General features: G+C 44.4%; 1 protein-coding gene across 1 annotated transcript in view; it reads right to left on the reverse strand.

Moving 5' to 3' along the window:
• Nucleotides 1-321: 321 nt before the first annotated feature.
• The window catches only part of ccdc85al (coiled-coil domain containing 85A, like), a 29,386-nt gene continuing 7,731 nt past the window's right edge, over nt 322-21,976 (reverse strand). The window contains exons 4-5 of the mRNA XM_042104666.1: nt 2,051-2,108; nt 322-1,319 (exon numbers count right to left, since the gene is read on the reverse strand). Of these exons, the coding sequence (XP_041960600.1) occupies nt 1,301-1,319; nt 2,051-2,108 (77 nt within the window). The 3' untranslated portion in view covers nt 322-1,300. The remainder of the gene's footprint in view (nt 1,320-2,050; nt 2,109-21,976) is intronic.

Consider the following 21,976-nt stretch of genomic DNA (forward strand, 5'->3'; position numbering starts at 1 on the left):
CACACACACATTCAGACACACACTCACATACACACACACACACACTCACACATACACACACACACACACATGTGAGTGCACACACACACACACACACAGACATCCACAAACACACTCACACTCACATATACACACACACACTCACACACGCAGACAAACACACACACACACACATTCAGACACACACTCACATACACACACACACACTCACACATACACACACACACACACATGTGAGCGCACACACACACACACACAGACATCCACAAACACACTCACACTCACATATACACACACACACACTCACACACGCAGACAAACACACACACACACACACACACACACACACTGAGTCAGTTGCAAAATGCATCTCTTTTTTGTGTGTTGTTTTCTTTGCAAGAGGCACAGTGTGCTACAAAGCAACTTGTCACTTTTTCTTGTCAACTGGTTTAAAAAAAAAAAAAAAAAAAAACAAACATTCAACTTTGCTATAGTATAGTATAGGTCAAGGGCAACAAACCAATGGGGGGGGGGGGGGTGGTACGAGACGCAGACGGGCTTCTATCATACCAACACTTGGTCACGGTACGGGTCCTCCAGCAGTGGAATGGGAGATGCCTGGACTGGTCTGTCCTTTTTCCCTTTGGTCAGGACGTCTGTCTGTCTGTCCATCGGTCCGGAGCGTATACAGTACTAGCACAACCCTGAGTGAGAGCTGTCCACTGTGCATCCGTCTCACCCCCGTCATCAGTGAGATGGGACCGGAGGGCAGACGGAGAGAAAGATGTCTATATGTTAGGTCAGCTACTGAGAGAGATAGAGAGAGATTAGTGGTAGGGGTGTGTGTGTGTGTGTGTGTGTGTGTATGAGTGTTTTGTGCGTGTTTTGTGTGCTAGTCTCCAGAGTGTGCTTGTCCTCCAGTCTTTGGGCCTGAGCCCTGCATTGTGCATCTACATAACATGACATCAGTCTGTTCGTCCTGCCTTTTCCTCCACATGATATGATATGCAGGCAGTCAGATCAATCAGAGGGGCCTCGTGGCCCTGGCGGGATTTGATTGGAGAGCCATCAATAGAGAGCAGTGTGCGGACCAATAGGAGAGCCAGAGCCAGGCGTGTGGGCGTGGCCCTTTGGGTATGGCCCTCAGGGTGAAAGGTCATGGGGTCACAGGGACAGGAGAGACAGAGAGAGTGAGAGAAAGAGAGATTGAGAGAGAGAGAGAGGTTGGCAGAGTTGTCTCGATACAGCAGCCTGGGGTCCTGAAGCACATGAACCCCAACACGTTCAAGTGAAGACGTGGTCAAGAGGAGGCATCAAAACTAGGGAGAGGGAGAGAGAAAGAGAGACTCTTATTCATCATTGCTGATGCACTGAGGACTTTGCAGGTTGGTCAGAGAGGGGTAATGCCTAAGGAACAAGGGAAGATCACTACAATACACAACCGGTCACATAGGTACGCACACACACACACACACACACACACACACACACACACACACACACACACACACACACACACGACAAAATAGGAATCAAAGCCGAAAATTTAACCAAAACAAAACACAACAGAACAAAGAGGCAAACAACAGGACGGAACTGACTAGAACAGAACCGGGGAAGAACAAAGAGTGAGGACCGGCACCCAGGGCAGATCAGTAGCAGTGGGGGAACTCTTGTTTGGGGAGCCGGGGTTTCCCCAGGGAGGCATTCTCTGCCTCTGGTCCATTAAATATTTACACAGCCATTTCCTGCTCCAGCCAGGGCTGCCCACAGAAGACGGGGACACAAGCAGGGTCACCTCTACATCTTCACTCAAGATACCCTCCAACACACACACACACACACACACACACTACACACACACACACACATTACACACCACACTCATACAAGCACACTGCTACATTTATACCAGTAATCCTGGTCATCTGGACACACAAAAATACACACTACAAACAACACACACACACATACACACACAGAGAGAGAGAGTGAGAGAGAAAGAGAGAGAGAGAGAGAGAGTGTGAGAGACACTTGCGTAAAAACTCACCTGTCCCACATCTTGACATTTCTGCAGTTGGTGCTGCAGCAGCCGGCCGATATCAGTGCTGCAGAGAGAGAGAGAGAGATGGAGAGAATGAGTGAAACAAAGAAACACACACACACACACACAAAGAGATCAGTGAAGGCCTGCACTGCGCATATAAACCTGCTCAGCGCCCCTCCTGAGTGGGCCATCTAAATGAATCAGGTGTGTAATTCATAATTCAAATCAACAGTTCCAATGCAGTGTCTGGGTTTAGCAAATAACCATGGCAGTGCAGTTTACGCACAGGTGTGTGGACATGTCTGGACAGAGTGCTCCAGTAGGCAGTGGTTAGTGCTATGCCAAGTCCATTACCAGACATGAAGTAAACACTGGTAAGATAGTCTGACAGGTAAGATAGACTGCGAAGACGAGAGAGAGAAAGAAAGAGCGAGAGAAAGAAATAAAGAGGGAGAGAGAGAATGAAAGGGGGGTTAAAAGGAAGGACAGGGAGAAAGAGAGAGAGTGCAAAAGGGAGAAGAAAAATAAAGGGATAAACAGACAGTGGTATAACAGAGAGAGAGAGACAGAGAGAGAGACAGATAAAGGAGAAAACCAGGCAACGTGAGAGAGCAAGTGTTGTTCTCTTGACCCCCGTGACCTTGCTGTACTGCTGCACTTTTGTATTGCTTATTGTTTATCTTATCAATGCTCATTTTGATTGAATTTTTTAGTCCATATGCTTTGACAGAGTTGTTTTGTTTGAATGCATTGAGAAAGATCAGAGGTAGAGAGAGAGAAGGAGAGACAGAGAGAGATGGAGAGAGGGGGAGAGAGAAAGAGAGAGAGAGACCAGGTGAGTGAGTGTCCCTGTCAGACACGTTTGCGGTGGCCTGGGTGAGTGCGGGGGTGTTGGCTGTGGGTTTTGTCGCTGTCAGCTCCAGACATGAGCTGCTGGCTCTGAGAGGCCTCGTCTCCCTCCCACCGCATCACTTCCTATCTCAGTCTCCCCTCCGGCACCACAGCCCTGTGTGGGTCCACGCCCCTGTCCCTGGTCACTGCTCAGCTCTCCGCTCCTGTCTCCACACGCTCCTGACTGACCACTGGATACCAACCTCCAGCCTCCAGTATTCACTTATTTTGCATGATACATTTTTTATTAATTAACATTACTTTTGTAGAAATCTGCTTTCACTTTGACATTAAAGACTTTTCCTAAATTATTGTAAAAAAAATGCCTTATTAAATTGACCAGAATTCCAATTATAAAAGCCAATATATATCCAAGGAGGGTAAATAGTTTTAGGCACTGATTGTTTACAGTGATGTAGCTGCAGCACAAATTATATGAGCAAATAATGGCTTTTTACAGAGGTAAAGGGCTATATGGTCAGTATGGACGCTATCTATCATATTAGAACCCAGCCAATCGCTATCTATCTCATAAATATTAGAACCCCTGCCAATCACTATATATCCCATACATATTAGAACACCGCCAATCACTATATATCCCATAAATATTAGAACCCAGCCAATCGCTATCTATCCCATAGATATTAGAACCCAGCCAATCACTATCTATCCCATAGATATAAGAACCCAGCCAATTGCTATATATCCCATACATATTAGAACCCCGCCAATCGTGTAAGAAATCACAATCACAAGTACACAATTCAACCATTCAAAGTTAAGATCTGTTCTGTGAAATTCTCTCACAGGCTGCATGCTCTCTCTCTCTCTCTCTCTCTCTCTCTCTCTCTCTCTCTCTGTGTGCTGCTGCACACATATGTGGCAGTATGATAACAGACTAAGAAAAGAACATGTTTCATTAAAATCCCAGCAGCAGTGGAGATTCCCATTATCACCACTTTACCCACGATGCATTGTGTTCCTCAGGTGAGGCACGCTTGTGTGGCAGCTGTGAGGATTAATGAAACTCCCCAGGTAGGAGCAGAGAGAAGCAGAGGGGACTTCAGATAGAGAGAGCTAGAGAGAGAGAGAGAGAGAGAGAGAGAGAGAGAGAGAGAGAGAGAGAGAGAGAGAGAGAGATCATGGCTGCCAAAAGAGCAGTGCATCTGTGGTGACTGAGGTGTACTTTCTCCTATATATCAACAATGTGTCAAAGTAGCACAGAACAAACTAGCTTGCTAAATTGATGCACACAAATTAATCAGAAGGAAAGAGGACCGACTGCTCCACTGGCTGCACAATGTGTTGAGGGACAGTGAGTCTGACATCAGCATCAGCCCACACTACTCTAGGTCACCTTTTGCATGTGTGTGTGTGTGTGTGTGCCTTTGTTTCTCTTTGTTTCATTATTGTTGTATTGTCATTAACATTTGTTCTTCCATTTACTTCATTACTGGCAATGCTGTAATGCATTGCACTCAGGCTAATAAAGCCCAATGATTTAAACTGAGCTGAACTGAGAGAGTGGGGGATAGAGAATTAGAGAGGGAGGGAGAGAGAAATGGGATGGAATGAAAGAGCCAGAGAGAGATGCATCAGGATGGAGTGATTGGAAGATGAGGTTTACCGTAGATGTTATGTCAACATTAACAGACTATGATTCACACAATAATGTGTGTGCGTGTATGTGTGTGTCTGTGTGTGTGTTAAAGCAGCACAACAACAATCATACACTGTAGATCACATCTAAGAAGATGTATTTGTATGCGTACATGTATGTATGACACAAATTAAGCATCATCACACACATAATGTGCCCCCCCCACCACACACACACACAGGCCACCAGACACACATACACATACAGACCAACAGATACACACACACACATACACACACACACACACACACACAGGTTCAGTGGGTATTAGAGGAGTGGGTGTGGAACGTAGACCTGTCCTCGCACTGATTGAGCGAGTCAAGGTCAGACAGCAAGACAAAGTGGCAAAGTGACGTGTGTGTGTGTATTTGTGTGTGTGTGTCTCTCTCTCTTTCTCTCTCTCTCTCTGTGTGTTTGTGGTAATGACCTCTCGGTTCACGTGAGGGAGCAGAGCCCTGTTTTCGCACTGGCTGGATCCAACCTCCAGCAACACACACACACACACACACACACACACACACACACACACAGACACACAAAGCGGTGGGGATTTAGTGCACATCGATTGACCACTACAACCATCTCATGCACTTATTATTCCAGTGCAGGCCTGCTATCTCCAAAAAGCAAAAGAAGTGGAAGAAACTATTAACTATATAATTACAATATACAATATTAACTATATAAAAACAACAAAAGGACACTGTCCTCTTTTTCTGAGGTCGTTTTTAGAGGTCAGATGATGACGTTACGGGGATGATCCCATTCAGATTTGCCTCACGTGGGGTCCAGAGGTGCTTATCAATATTTACGGTATTAAATAGCAGCGTAACGTTCGCTAATATGATTTGTAGCTTAGTTAAAATAAGGGGATACCAAAAAAATAAAATACCCTGGAGTATTTTAGGTCCGCTAATCCCTAATTACCCAGTGGCCTCCGGGAAAAATAGGGCGGAGAGGAGAAAGACACATAGAGGGAGAGAGAGAGAGAGAGAGAGGGAGAGAGAGAGGGAGGGAGGGAGAGAAAGAGGGGGAGGGAGGGAGAGAGAGAGAGAGAGAGGGAGGGAGAGAGAGAGAGAGAGAGGGAGGGAGAGAGAATGATGATAGGGGAGTGTATCCCTGCTCACTGTGCTTGTTAAAACTTTGTTTGCTTCCATGTTTTCATATTCTTTCCACTGCTTCACATTTGTGTTGATTGCTAATTGCCTTTTTTCACTCGCGCATGTCAAGTGTGTTTTATGTCAGCCTTTTTGTTTCATTAAAGTTTATTAAAGTTTATTTTTATGAATAACACATTGATATTGTTGTATCAAGTGAGTAGGTAAATACTAATTATGGTGAAAGGCAGAAAGATTTGGGCCACAAGAGCAGCCAACAAACAACAAATGCTTTGTTTTAGAGATTCACCGGCCACCGTAAGTTCACAAAATGCAGACTCTGATGTCACATTATGACATTACCCTTTGACATCAAATCATGAAATTACACTTAGATCCTAAGTTTGTCATTGTAGTTTGCACTATCCAGACGTACAAAAGGCTACTTGTTTAACCTTTTCTCATTTCAAATTCTTTCGTTACTGTTTTTTTCATTTGGTTACCTAAGTAGGATTTATTTAGACTTCACTCTGGAGTTATGTGTCCTCTGTTGAATAAATATTCCCTGTTATGAACACAAGAGCTTTGACTTTAGATTAGTTTTGCCAAAAAAAGACAGGACATCTCCAAACACTCATCCTCAATGTCCTTTATGCAATGCACAGGTGCTCAGGAAGAAGAGAGAGGGAGAGAGAGAGAGAGAGAGAGAGAGAGAGAGAGAGAGAGAGAGAGAGAGAGAGAGAGAGAGAGAGAGAGAGAGTCATCCTGTGTGTGATGTTGTTATGTACAGTACATTATGAAGGCAAGTGTGAGTTTTCGATTAGGTAAGATCCTATATAGACAATCTGATACCACTTAATCGGTGTGTGTGTGCGTGTGTGTGTGTGTGTGTGTGTGTGTGTGTGTGTGAACATTAACATCACACACATGTGCTCATTCACACCACACCAATGTGCAAGGGGCTTCCTCAGCAGAACTCTATTATTAATAGTATTCCTAAACTAACCTAATCTTCAGTTCTCCATAGTTCTCAGTTCCTTGAAACCACAGCAGTTCAGGTTCTAAGTATTTTTTCAGGAAGTTCTACATAGAACGTTAAAGGACTTTTTTTTTGTACCCATTCTGGATTTAAAAAATGCAGTCCAGTCAAACAACACCCCTTTCCTCTGCGCTCCTAAGGCACTGGGGTGTTGCTAGCAGTTGAAACATACTAGGCGTCAGTCCGTTGAGTCTATAGGGTTCTCATATTGTCCCTTTTGCCACTTCATTGATCATTTATTCATTCAGCAGACGCTTCTATACAAAGGAACTTTAATACATACAAAGGACATTGTCCCCGGTGCAACATAGACTACGTCTACACGAAACCGCCGGGTGAATTTTCTCTTACCGCTTTCACAAAAAAAACTTGCATGCACACACAGAGGTGAAAGCGGCTAAAAGTGCTGTAGTGGTATGCCAGACCAGTCGATGGCGCCGGTTGTGCAGAGGCTTCACATTTAATTCGCGTGAATCGCGTAGAAGAAAACATTATTGAAACAGTTTGTTAAGCAGTCACCTGAAATAAGGAGACTATAAGGAGACTACAGACAATTCAGTTTTTAATTCAACTGTTAAACTTATAAAGTTCATTTTTTTTAAGGTTTGTGACTGCTATGTGGAATTTCAAATGCTTACGCATTGCATTAGGTCTGAGCACCACTGGAGAAAACATTAACATGCAGTAAGCTAATGTTTAATGGTGTGCCACAAAAGGCTGATACATTGTGCACATAAATCATGACAGGGACAAGAAAAAAACATTTTAATATGATAAACAAATGGTTTGGTTTGTTTTCACAAGCAGCTTCTCAGGTCGAGTGCGGTGGCTGAGTTGAGAGGTGGGGCTGTGTCTTCATAAAATTGCCCGCTGTGCCCTCTACACGCGTCTACACGGCAAAAGTTAGCCGGCGGTTTCAAAAATTCCCTACTTCGGAACCCGGTTACAAAAACTATCGGTTACAGTCTCCTAAACTGCCAGCGTCGTGTACACGCAAGGTGTAACCGATAACAAAAATTCACCGGTTTAAAAAAAAAAACAGCGTTGTGTAGACGGCCCCTCAGGGTCAAGTGCCTTGCTCAAGGGCACAATGGTGGAAGCTGGGAATTGAACCCACAACTTTTTTAGGGGCAGCCGTGGCCTACTGGTTAGCGCTTCGGACCTGTAACCGGAGGGTTACCGGTTCGAACCCCGACCAGTAGGAATGGCTGAAGTGCCCTTGAGCAAGGCACCTAACCCCTCACTGCTCCCCGAGCGCCGCTGTTGTTGCAGGCAGCTCATTGTGCCGGGATTAGTGTGTGCTTCACCTCACTGTGTGCTGAGTGTGTTTCACTAATTCACGGATTGGGATAAATTTCCCTCACGGGATTAAAAGAGTATACTTATACTTTTCAGGCTGACATGCTAGCCCAGCTCCTTAACCACTATGCTACCACCACCACCTCTTCACCCCTCAAGTGTGTAGGATTATAATCACAGACTAATCCTTTAAGACAATATGCATCATCCTCTATTAACACATATTATATAGACTAGCATAATTATAGACACACACACCGTTGGATATAAGGACAGACATAAACTGACAAGCAACTGTCAGAGATGGCAAACATGCACACTTTCTGTGCTCAAGTAGAAGTGCAGAAACCTGTGTTTAAAAGAGTATAGACTATATAAGTATAAGTACTGATTCAACTTATTTACTCAAATGAAAGTAACAAAGTACGGAGTCTGAAATGTACACAAAGTATAAAAGTAAAAAGTATGCTAGCCTTTTTACCGGCTGGGCAAAGCTCACTACATAAGTTAGCTAACTTATCCTCCTGTCACAGTAACAGGGACCAAAATCTTCAACCAAGATAATTTATGTGGCTAGTCTAGCTAGTTAGCTCATTTGAATTACATGCCAAGCTTGCCATGGGATTTTCACCTGAACTAACATATCAGTATATATACACCTTCCTTTCATTTTCCCTGGATTCTCCTGGATTCTTTTTCTATCATGTGGCCTTGATAGATTTATTTCCATCTTCACAGGTGATATCTTGAGTTAAACATTGTTTTCACAATGACATGCAACTGTAACTTCCGCGCTGCTTTGACATTGAAGCCTATTTCCAAGCATGGAGTGCAAACGTGCCAAATATAGGCCCAAGGCCATTAGGCTACTAGCCTACACATTCTTGTCTATCGTGGCTATTTTGATAGTGTATGACAATTTCTAAATAAGAAGATACATGAAAGAAAACAATGTTTTCCATTGTCAAGCAACCATTGTTTTGGCACCCTGTCCCCTTAGTGTGACACTGTCTGGAAGACTCAATGACACAAAGTAAAGATAATCAATAGCTGTCCTGAAATGCATGAAAGAGGAAAGTACAGTACTTCCTATCTGTATACACAGTATGCATGTACATGAACTACTGATATTAATGTGTACAAATGTGTGTTTTTCTTCACTTTGTAATGTTAAACATTACAAAGTGAAGACACACTGTGTGTTGTGTGTGTGTGTGTGTGTGTGAAGACACACACACACACAAACACACCTCAGAGTCACCCAAATACACAAACAGCTTACAATCAGCTTACAATCAGAAACACAGTAGCACTATATTAAAATGCCTCTCTCTATTTCTCTCTCTCTCTCCACAGCATCCTGTGCTGCAGTGTGGAAGCCTTCATGTCAGTGTGTGTGTGTGTGTGTGTGAGACTCTGAGATGGAAGGGAGGGAGATTGTCCACTCTGGAGGATTTGTAAAGAGGTGTCACCTCTCTCTCTCTCTCTCCCTCTCTCTCTCTCTCCCTCTCTCTCTCTCTCTCTCTCACGCTGCGGCGGCTGCTCTTTCCTCCACAGCCGGTGTGAGGGCACAAGGTTAAGCCCACTCAAAGAGCAGAGATGCAGCACGCCAAGCTGAACGCCCAACATAGAGAGAGAGAGGGAGAGAGAGAGGAGGAAGAAGAGAGAGAGAGAGAGAGAGTGAGTGAGAGAGAGGAAGAGGAGAGAGAGAGGCCTGAATGTCTGTCTGCTTAGTCTCTCATAGATCTGTCTAAAGAGGCTCTTTGTGTGTGTGTGTGTGTGTGTGTGTGTGTGTGTGTGTGTGTGTGTGTGTGTGTGTGTGTGTGTGTGTGTGTGTGTGTGTGTGTGTGTGTGTGTGTGAAAGAGAGAGTGCGAGAACAGAAAGAGATGGTGGCAGAGACATAGAGAGAGTGCGTGGGGTGGGGGTGCTTTTGCAAAGTGACAGCAGCAGATGCACTCAAATAACAGGATATGTTTGTGAGTTAATGCATATGAGTGTGTGTGTGCGAGTGTGTGTGTGCGAGTGTGTGTGTGTGTGTGTGTGTGTGTGTGTGTGTGTGTGTGTGTGTGTGTCTGAAATGTACTGCGCACAATGTATCCTCACACGAATCACAGCCACATGATACTTGTGTGTGTGAGTGTGTGCATAAGTGTGTGTATCTATGTGAGTGTGTGTGTGTGTTTGTCTGTAAGTGTGTAAGTGTGGGTGTATCATGGCATCTCAATATTCACAATGAATGTAAATTCAAGTAAATGCACTCTGTCAGTATGCAGTCACACTCACAACCACGATCACACACACACACACACACACGTCTGTATTAGGGGCAGTATAGGCCTATTTTGGATGTTTATGCAATATGGAGTATTTGTGTGTGTGTCTCTCTCTCTCTCTCTGTATGCATCTCTTGCTTTCTCATTAATTCAAGCAGGCAAAAAGGGAATGAAAAATGAGAAATACAACACAGCGAGGACAAAAAAACACCATGACTTTACATGACCAGAGATGACTTTACATGACCAGAGATGACCACCCCCAAATCACCCATGACCTCTGATCTCAAATAGGCTTCACTCAACCTCCTAACAACCTCTCTGACCATTTTTGCCTTACATAACACATGACCACTAGCCTGACGAGCCAGACCCACATTAAAATGTAGGGTCTGGGCACTCACCGTTCGCAGTGCTCAGTCCGAGGGGCGGGATAATCAGTTGTCTTTCAAATTCCCTCTGCACGCAATAGGTCCCATGCGCTATGAGTCCCATGCGTTTCCCACCAGCGGAGCTAGTTGGCTAGTTCAAACGTTTGCCAACTTAATAAAATCTTAGATTCAATGATAACTGGTGAAAGTCGGTAGCCTGGGTGAATCAGTTAACAAATTTCAATTTGCCCTGCTGGTCTGTCTGGAGACCTTACCAATCAAGCCGATATCCAAATCACCTAAAACCCACGAACCAATCACAACCGCTTATCTGGCACAGGGTGGACTTTATGATGACAGACAGAGGAGTACATTTAGCCGCGCTGTTTAACACAACAAATGGGTTAGAGTAGATGTTAAAGGACATGAATGTGTTCTTCCTTTGGAATCGAGTAAAGAGCTGCATTTAAAACACAACAGATGTATTTGCTTCACTTCCCGGGAATTATTTGGATAACAGTTTAATGTTCCAATTTAAGTTGAATTTCACTGCTGGAACATTTCCTTGGAAACTGGAAGTGAGTGACAGGTCTGCAGGCCCATTCTCTATCTCTAGACATAAGCAGGGGCACACTGCACAAACGCAGATCATGCCCAATGTACCTACAATAAAATGTCCAGGATGTGTCTTATGTGTCATACACTTTGTACTGCCCCTTTTTTAATTCCAGTGTTTCAGCTGGAACTAGTTCCAAAGATTCCAGCTGACTTACACCATGTATGCTGATATTTATAATATAGTCTTGTCTTGCATATTCGAAAGATTTGGCTTGAGTTTCGTTTGAGCAAATTCAGCAGCCTTTAAAGAACTGGGGACCACCTGGTAGAGGGGCAGGCATCCATCAGATTAGTCAGTTAGTGTGAAAGACAACAGACAAACGGACCAACTTTATTCATGCAAACTTAAACAAAGAATCGCAGGTCTTCAAACTACAATTACGTTTTTTTCAGAAATTAAGGTCTCAGTATTCAGGTCTAGTCTGGTGGTGTATGTGTGTGTGTGTGTGTGAGAGAGAGAAAGAGATACAAGGATACAAGGATACAAGGAAGTTTATTGTCACATGCATATAGTTACTGGAAGTAAGAAATGCAGTGAAATTATGTCTGGTGTCAGCCTATTTGTGCAAAGTGGGGGGGTAAAAAGTGCAGTAGAGAGGGGTTTAGTAGATTAAGTGGCAAGGGCTGCATAAGGAAGAAACCTTGGGCAGATCCACGGCTCAAGGGGCTAACCCAACTGCCAGGGGTCTTGGTGTGTGTGTTGGGGGGATGACAGGGGAGATGGGATAGTGTGCTGTGTATGTGGGGAGAGGGCAGTGCGCAATATGTGTGTTGGGGAAGCTTCCTCATGAGACAATGTGTTGTGTATTGGGGGGGGGGGGCAGTGTGCTGTAAGTATGTTGGGGATGTGTGTTGGAGAAGCTTCCTGATGAAATAATGTGCTGTGTATGTAGGGGAGAGGGGGGGGGGGGCAGTGTACTGCAAGTATGGTGAAGGGACTTACTATTGCAAGCAGAGTACTGTATGTATGATGTATGTGAGTGATGAAGATGTGTGTGTGGGCGGGAGGGGAGTGTAGCAGTGACTGTGTATGTGTGTGTAGTGTGTGTGTGGGTAGGTGGGGGCAGTGTGCTGTAAGTATGTAGAGGATGTGTGTTGAAGAAGATCCTGAACACAATGTGCTGTGTATGTAGGGAGGGGGGGGCAGTGTGCAGCAAGAGCAGAGAGAGAGAGAGAGAGAGAGAGAGAGAGAGAGAGAGAGAGAGAGAGAGAGGTGTTCATGAGAATTTGAATCAATTTTGAGGGAAAAAAAATAAAAACAGCATTCTCAGGCCTAGTAAGAACTGCTGACTGTTTTAACAAGCAAAGACCCGACCCGACATGGTGTGCTAATCCATGGTGAACACGATGTTATGTTGGAAAACAAAGACTTGAGAATGGGTCTTCAGAGCAATATTTCAAGGGTTTTCTTTGAAAACAATCTCTGTGCTTAGCTGGCTGTGCAGGGGGTCGCTGCTTCAAAATATAAGTGGAGGCATGTCTTCTCAACCCCATCTCACTTTTAACACCTTCATTTTCTTTAGATTATCCTGTCTTTCTTTTCATTTTGCCCTTTCACACACTTCACACACACACACACACACACACACACACACACACACACACACACACACACACACACACACACACACACACACACACACACACACACACAAACACACACATTCAGCGGGAGAGAGAGCGAGACAAAGATTTCTTTTTCAAATCCAGCAGAAGGTGAGATTTTCCGCACCTGTTTCAGATCAGTGATGGAGAGAAGGAGTGATAGAGTGGAAAGGAAAAAAGAGAAGAGAAAAAAGGACACCTTACACCAGCCATTTGTGAGAAAGTCTCAGGCTCTTGCGAGTTCCATTGTAATTAGTCTATGACCAAAAGTGCCCCCCCCCCCCCCCCCTCTCTCTCTCTTTCACGTTCCACTATGCACTGGGCTGATCCATTAAGTATTGTCTGAGTGGGAACAGATTCTGGACAGGGTCAGCATCGATCACAAGGGAAAGTCAGACTCTCCCTCTGTGTGTCTGTGTTTGTGTGTGTGTGTGTGTGAGTGTGTGTTTGCGCGTGTGTGCAAGTGTTTGTGTGTGTGTGTGTGTAGACCAAGCAAGGTTAGGGTTTTTTCACTGTTGTGCCCCAGTTCTTTGAGGTTTGTTGTTTACTGTGAAATTACTAATTATTTGGTTCATTTTTGGTCTGTTATAATGTGCCTTTCATATTAAATTACTAATGAAGTACTGTTTTGGCAAACAGGTCAACAGCATATTCTTAAACGTGAAGTCTGGATACTTTTCTGAGTTACATGAACGTTGAATCAGGTGCACACACACAAACCAAACAGACAAACATACTCCCACCCACCCACCCACACACACACACACACACACACACACACACACACACACACAAAAAGACAGGGAGAGACAGAGACAGAGAGTGAAAGAGAGCAAAAAAAAGAAAAAGAAAGCGAGTGCTCACTCATAATGATATAAATCTTAACAAAGGAGCCAAAGGAGCATTATCACGTCGTTAACTATGAATTGTACGATTTCTTCTGGCTTCTTTTCTACATCTGACTTCTGAATTAGAGGACTTGTTATTTGTAGTAATTACACAAATGTGTTGTGGCACACACCTAATAAAAACGGGAAAGGGCAACAGCAACTCATTATTCTATATTTTCAGTCTACCCTGAGGTCAGTTCCATCCCTGTTCTACTTAGCTGGACATAGCTGCAGAAAGAAATTACTAGTCTACTATCACGAATCAATTAACTCAGGACTTGACTGACTGCCAGCCAAATAATAATCTATTTGAGCGGATGAGGGAGTGGGACTTCCATTGACCTATAAGGTTCTTCAGAGTCAATTATTAAAGATGCTGTTTTATTTGAGGTCAACAGCCAATCAAATTACTCTCCTCTCTTCTGTGATCCTGAGGCAACATGCTGATTGGCTGGAATTGTTTACGTCTCAGTCTGAGCTATGAGCCATGGGCCATATTCTAATTAGTATACAACTCTTTTTTTGCACCTTCAGTGATGTGTGTTTCTGTAAAAACATATACTCAGGCATGCCTATAACTCTGAACTTCAGAATGATGGTGTGCTCTCTCATGTACGAGGTATAATTCATTTATCCAAAATAGTTGAAAACTGTGTCACCCCCTTATTTCTGGCTGTTGCATTAACCTTGTGAATGTCATTAAAAATCCATAGAAAACATAAACCAGACATTGATTTTGAACATGAAAGTAGGGGGGACAGTATAAATAGCATCAAACAAAAGCATTTGTTTCAATGTGTCCCACAAACCAATAAACAATGGCGTAAATTAACCAAATTACAGCACATTTACACCTGTTTTTCTCATGCGGTCCTGGGTGCCCAAGCCCGTATAGCACTATTAGGCTATTAGTATTACAGTAATTTCCTGTGTATTAGCCGCATTATGTATAAGCCACAGGACAGTGTTTTATGCAAATTAAGACATACCTTAACTACCCCCGCGTATTACCCTCATAGCTGAAGAAATTTAGCAAAATCAATGTATAAACTGTGGCTAATAGTTGGAAAATTACAGTAGGTAAAAGTAATATTAGAATTGATACTAAGACATGATATAAATCAGCCTCTAGGGTTTCATCCTCTGATTGGGCCCAGTGTCACGTCCCAGTCTAGGGGTTCTATGGGACATGAGCAAATGATAGTGATAGGAGACGGCCAAAAATGGAAGTATAATTCAAAAATATTTATTTACAAAAATTATAACAATAAGAAAAATATGGACGAACGAAAAATAAGGCTGCCCAAAAGAAAGGCCTCAAAAGTAGGCCCAGGTAATCCCCAGCCTTTTCCTCGACTCTCTCTAGGGGAACAGGCAGGAGCGACAGTGACGGCCAAAAACCAGAGCGCGTGGCTTGCGCAGCGGTGTAGCGTGGCGTAGTAGCGGCCAACCCAGAATCCAAGAACGCCCCCAAAACCAAGAGACCTGCCGATTGACGTCAGCCAGCACCTTTTATAGTGCCGGCCCAGCAATTAAGCCCCCTGCTGGACTGTCTGAAATTAACCAAACACAAACTGCTTTTGTAAACCTACAACTGCTGCATCACTCCCGTCACCTTGGAGATAATAGCTCGTTTCTTTTTCTTGGCATTCCTCGGGAATCCTTATCATTTTCAAGCAAATGTGCTACCTAACAAAAATCGGATGGCAAGCATTGGCATTTATGGCATTTCAAGCCTCAAGGCCAAAAGTAACCTTCCTTCATATCTGACAAATATTTTTTTCCCTTTCTAACCTTCACCTTATCTTTCTCTCAGTTATGGCAAGTTCAGATGTTTCATGTCTAATTCTCTCTCTCCCACACACACACACACACACACACACACACACACACACACACACACACACACACACACACACACACACGTCTGTGCTTGGTGTGAGGCTACACTGTGTACTGTACAGTTGATATCGTAAAACAACACGTCCTGTATTTAATGTCACAGAAAAATTGCAAGCTTAATATCAGCTGCTGATAACACAGCACACTCTTGGCTTAGTAATAGCCATGGTGCGTTATCTAATATTTACAAGCATTTAGAGGCCTGATGCCACCCAGCACTGACAATGATTAAACACTCTGTGTAAACACGGGAATCCCACACCAGGCCAGATTCCCGTCCAAACACCCTCTATAGGCAAACAAAATCAAAATGGACATCAGGTTTTGGCTTAGGCGTAGCTGCTTAGCTTGCTATTGTCCTTTTTTTATGTGTTCTTTTTTCTTTCTTTTCTCTTTCGCTGTTCTTGTTAGTCTGTCCATCAGGCAGAGAGAGATGGTGGAGGAGGTGGAGGTGGAGGTGGTGGTGGTGCTCGCCCGCCCGGGGGGGTCGCTAAGCAGTGGGGCCAACGCTGTGGCACACTCTCATCTCCTCCCCCAATTACTCGCCACAGATGTCTGATCTCCCCAAAGCCAGAGCCCTCTCTCAGGCTCATCAGCTACACACACACAGCAGAGGCACACACGCACACACACACACACACACTCACTCACACGCACGCACACGCACACACTAACACACGCACACACACACACACGTGTGCACGCACACTCACACGCACACACACAGACACACACACACTGTATCTGCAAGGGATGATGAGGTGTTTCGCTCCCTCTCTCCCATCTTCTCTGTCTTTCCTGCTTGCCAATATCTATATGGCTTTTTGCTCACTGCCTCTAATTAAATCTGTTGGTATGCAGACTTCTATCCTTCCATCCGGTTCTATCCAAACATACTATGTATTTGATCAATGGCAAAGTTGTTTCTCTCTCTCTCTCTTTCTCTCTCTCTCTGCTTCCTTTAGCCCATCCTGTCTTTCTCTTCCCCTCTCTTTCTCCTTTTCAACCCCCCCCCCCCCTCCCCCCATCCTCTCTCTCTTTCTCGGTCTGTCTGTGCTTCACAATAGCAGGCTGTTGGGAGGCCCATGGGTCCAGGCTGGGCTGGGTGTGGGCTGGGCATGAGCACTTTCCCTGCGTGCGCGTGCTGCTGCTGTTGCTGCTGCATGGCCACTGCATTCAGACTCCTGATGAAGGAGTACAGCAGCACATGCTCCCCTTACAAGCACGCACGCATACACACACCCATACACACACCCACACACACCTTACAAACACGCACACACAGACACACACACACACACACGCACATACACCTTACAAGTAGACAAGCAGACATACATATACCTGTCAAGCACACATACAGACGTGCGCGCGCGCGCACACACACACACACACACACACACACCCATAAAGTATTTTCCCTTGAGATGGTGTGGCATATATAACTAAGCCTAAATTCAGGCCAGTGGAGTTTAATTGAAAGTTAGGTCTCCACAAAATCCCCTCCCAGTAGGATCTCTTATTACTGTAAGCGTAAAACCCCAGCAGGTACTGCAACCTGCATAACACAGGCAGACAAACCACCCCACAACAGGAAACCGCTTAAAACAATCATGTGGTTCTATTTGTAATCTAGCCTACAACAAATCTCCATAACAACCAATGGTCTGACCGGAGTACTGACCACTCCGTGGAGGAGAACTAGAGGATACGAAAGGCTATGTTTGCGGGCCTGGTCTCGGCTTTGATGGCCCACTGCCCCTGGCTCTGGAGTCCAGCTGTGACCCCTGCCGATACAAGTCAGAGCAAGACTGCGCTTTTCCGTTGCCCTCGGACGAGATGGAGGTTTTGTGATGCATAAAGATGTTAGCTAAGCGCCGCTGAACCGTGCAGTGTGTGTGGAGGGAGGACACACACACACACATCTACACACACACACGCACGCCACACCACACACACACACACACACACACAAATCTACACACACACACACACACACATCTACACACACACACACACTAATACACGCACACACACACACACACACACTCATCTAGATAGACACACACTCTGCCAAACACACACCCCATAGACAGCTCTTTCTCTCTCTCTCTCTCTCTCTCTCTCACTCCACCAAATTGACCTCATCTGACAAAGTGTCAGCACACTGTTCTAAAAAGTACCAATGAAAGCGAGCATAACCACTGGGATGGGGATCACCACAGTGACTGACAACAACAGCTGGTGTCTAGAAATGAAATAACGCAGCAGCATTATGTCATATATTTTGTACATTTTTCAATATTTATCTCCAAATCATGCATTCATATATTGGGTTATCATATTTCATGTTACTATTTTTTTGAAACAACATTTTGAGACAACATGCGATTTGCCACTTTCAATTTTTTCCGAAGAGCTAGTTATCATCGTCTGATCCTTTTTTTAATGGTGTGTGGTCAAAAGAAAGTCCAGAACAGAATACCCTGTGACATTATTGGAAAAGCTTCCACAGCACAATATTATTGATTACATTGGTAAAGGACCGCCAGTTAACTTTCATCAAAGGTAACTGGATGTGTTGTTGGGGTTTGCAAGGTTTCTGCACACCTTTAGCTCTGTAGTTTTAAGCCCAAAACCTCTGTTCTCCTGCTTCGCCAACGTTTAAAGACCACCAATGGTGAGACATATCACGAGCGAGGATTTCTGCTTTGGATTTATGTTTTCGATCAATCTCAGCCCAGGTGGGCCAATTCAGGCATCAGTTCATTGGTGCGTCGTAAAGCCAATCCTGAAAAAAGCCAATCCTGGGGGTGGGACCATTCTTCATAAAGATGAAAACAACCTGGCTAAAATGTCAGCTGCAGAAGCTAGTAGTCAGTTAACAGTGTGTGGAGAGGGGGCGGGGCCAGATAGATCCCTATTCCTGGAATAAGGAAGAAGGTCTAAAGTTACATTTAAGCTATTTCAAGGCCATGAGCGGATCTATTCTCTAAAAAAAAAAAAAAAAAACGTCAGAATGTATACTTTAGAGGATCAGATGTAAAGGTAATAAACTGCTTTTAAACTTAGCCTTTGTTTTGACAGCCAGACAAATCAACAGAGAACATATTACAACAGCACTGGCAGTACAACACTGCCCTACCCCAAACAAATCTACAGCATTTGAACCAGAAGAAGCCTTTTTTCACCCACTCCAGCACTTAAAGTAGAGTCATAGCAAACATCAGGGGAGAAATGACACATTGCTGGCTCATACAATGGTGGCTCTATCTGTGCATGTATGTCAGCTTTCTATACCGGAGAAGGTGTGTGTTGGGGGGGGGGGGGGATGGGTGAAGCACGTGAAAGGTAAACAACAGAGAAGCGAAGCCCCCGCATGGCCTCAGACGCTATATTTAGCCGCCGGCGCGTCTCAGTGGGGTTGTATTTCCCAAGGTCACGGAGCGTGAGGGTCGGGCCACGGCAGAAAGACAAGAGGCACCAACGCTCTCCTTCTGCACACCATCCACACACACCCCCCACCCCCCCCCCCACACACACACACCACACCTCAACCTCCTCCCCCCACCACCCTCCACCACCTCCACCCCCCACTGCCCCTGCTGAGGGAACTCCAGATGGAGGGAGTGGAGAGAGAGGAGAAGGACGAGGGCAAGAGACAAGTGGATGGATGTGCTCTAGGTGGATCTGCTCAGTACATTCATACAGACAGAGAAAGGCAGGCAGACACACACACATACTTTACAGCCAAGCCTGAAGACACATGTGGACACTTTGTGGTTCAATATATGTGATCTCCATAATATGTGGATAATGGAGTGATTAGGCCTATTCCCTAACTCATACGTCTTACTTTACGATATCTATCCATGGCGTTCCTGTTCAGAGAATAAACTAGTATACTAGTGAAACATGATTCCGGCATGCTTCTCTCAACCTCTAAGGGTGAGCTCCCATGAGATTGTAGAGGTGTAGTAGTGGATAGTAACGTGTTTTCAGTTCAGGCTCTGCAGAATACTGACAGAGAAAGGCAGGCAGACACACACACACACACACACACACACACACACAGATCTGTCTTGTCAAATATAGACACACTCCTATGCATATGATCATAAATGAAAGATCACACACACACACACACACACACACACACACGTACACACACTCACTTACTCACTTTATCACTCACAAACAGACACACACACACACACACACATACACACAACACTAAGCTATAGCAGTGACAGATGTCGAGCTCTGAACAGAGACAGATGTTGAATAGCGCAGTGACTAGGGGCTACTCTAGACCTCCAAACACACCTTTGCCTTCCCAGAGAGCCACCCCCCCCCCCCCCCCCCCCCCAACACCCCCCCACCCCCTGCTTGAGTTACATCCTGGAGAATGTGGACTACACATAGCAAGTTATTAATGTGCCAGCAAGTGCCATTTCACTCGAGGCCCCCACTGCCCATCACCAGGGCTGTCCCCGAGAGACTGGCCGGCTCCACTCCGCCTTGGGGACATTGCAGCGTCAGCAGAAGGACCCCAAGACAAGTGACAGCGGCACACTGCAGAGTGCGCCGTGGGGAATTTGTTTGTGTGACAACGGGATGCATGTTATGCGGATGTGTGTTAGAAGATGCCATTGCACTCGATGCAAGGGTAGGCATCTGCAAATAGGACACAGACTTCACCAGTGATTTTAAAACGGCCCCCAAAAGGGTGGAAGAACCAACTGTCACAACATCCTTTTTTAAAAAGTAATACTCTGAAACAATTTTATAGCAACAGACTGTATAGCCTCATTACCTTAGTGAAAAATGTGCTCAGACACTGAGGCCTGGATATAGCAAGCACACTTAGTCCGCATGTCAGCAGAGTCAGGAACATACCACAGTAGCAAAAACAGTGTCTTTGATAAATATCTTCACTAGAAGAAAAGTAAAAAAAAATGCCTATAAAGGTATAATCTGTGATGCTGGTGAAAGGTTGTTCAAAGGTTGTTCAAGCAATGAAATGACACAACATGCTTCTGAACACAACGTGCTAATTGGCTGGAGATGACAGACAGACAGACAGACAGATGGACAGACATATGGACAGGGTGATTACTTCATTCCACACATCCATTTCAGTGTAAAGGCTTTTCTTAGGTGGAACACTTTGATGCATTTTTTTTTATCATGCCATTTTATAGGGAGCATTTATCAGTGTTTTTATCAGTTGTTAGCTGTTATCCTAAGCAATCTGCACAGCATGTATAATTAATCTCCTTTTCAGTCATTCAGAAGGTATTGACCAGCAGTGGTATAAATAAATAAATAAATAAGTAAGTAAGTAAATAAATAAATAAATAAACACATCATGGCTCAGAGGACTCCAAAAAACTAGCAACAGACGACAGCATTAAAGCACAGCAGGAGCCTAGTCTTCTTTGGCTTCCATTATGGATTTCAGCACACACAAATAAATATATAAATAAACAAACTAATAAATGAATGAGGGATTTAGGTATTGAATCGTCCCAATGTCTTCCAACACTGTTACTTATAGACGTCTGCTGGGGTGAACTGTGGCCAGACTAAAAGCGTAGTAGCCTACTGTTTATTGACACATTAGTCGCTCCATTAATAGGACCCATGCTTCAATGGAATGAAAAAATAAAATGACATGAATAATTCCCCCAAAACCTCTTATCAGATAATCCATGGCTGGCGAGCAAGGGCTGAAGCACAATGAGTTTGTCATAGGAATTTAATTCCCTCGTCAACATGAAATTGTATTTTGTGATTTGGAGCTGGACATGTACCAATCCAGGGACAAAAGACCCAGTGGTGGCGTAACGCGGGAATCCCCGCTGTTCACAGAGGAGCGCTGTGGCCACATACTTTACAGCCAAGCCTGAAGACACATGTGGACACTTTGTGGTTCAATATATGTGATCTCCATAATATGTGGATAATGGAGTGATCAGGCCTATTCCCTAACTCATACGTCTTACTTTACGATATCTATCCATGGCGTTCCTGTTCAGAGAATAAACTAGTATACTAGTGAAACATGATTCCAGCATGCTTCTCTCAACCTCTAAGGGTGAGCTCCCATGAGATTGTAGAGGTGTAGTAGTCACTGTGTGTGAGAGTTTGTGTGTGTGTGTGTGTGTGTGTGTCAGTGTTGTGCGTGAACGAGTTCAAAAGAACGCGTTCATTGAACACGCTAATTTTTTCGTGAACGTTCGTGAACGCAACACATTTTTTAATAAAGAACTTGAAC

The sequence above is a fragment of the Alosa sapidissima genome, chromosome 9 (assembly GCF_018492685.1).
Source record: "Alosa sapidissima isolate fAloSap1 chromosome 9, fAloSap1.pri, whole genome shotgun sequence".
Taxonomy (NCBI): Eukaryota; Metazoa; Chordata; class Actinopteri; order Clupeiformes; family Clupeidae; genus Alosa; species Alosa sapidissima.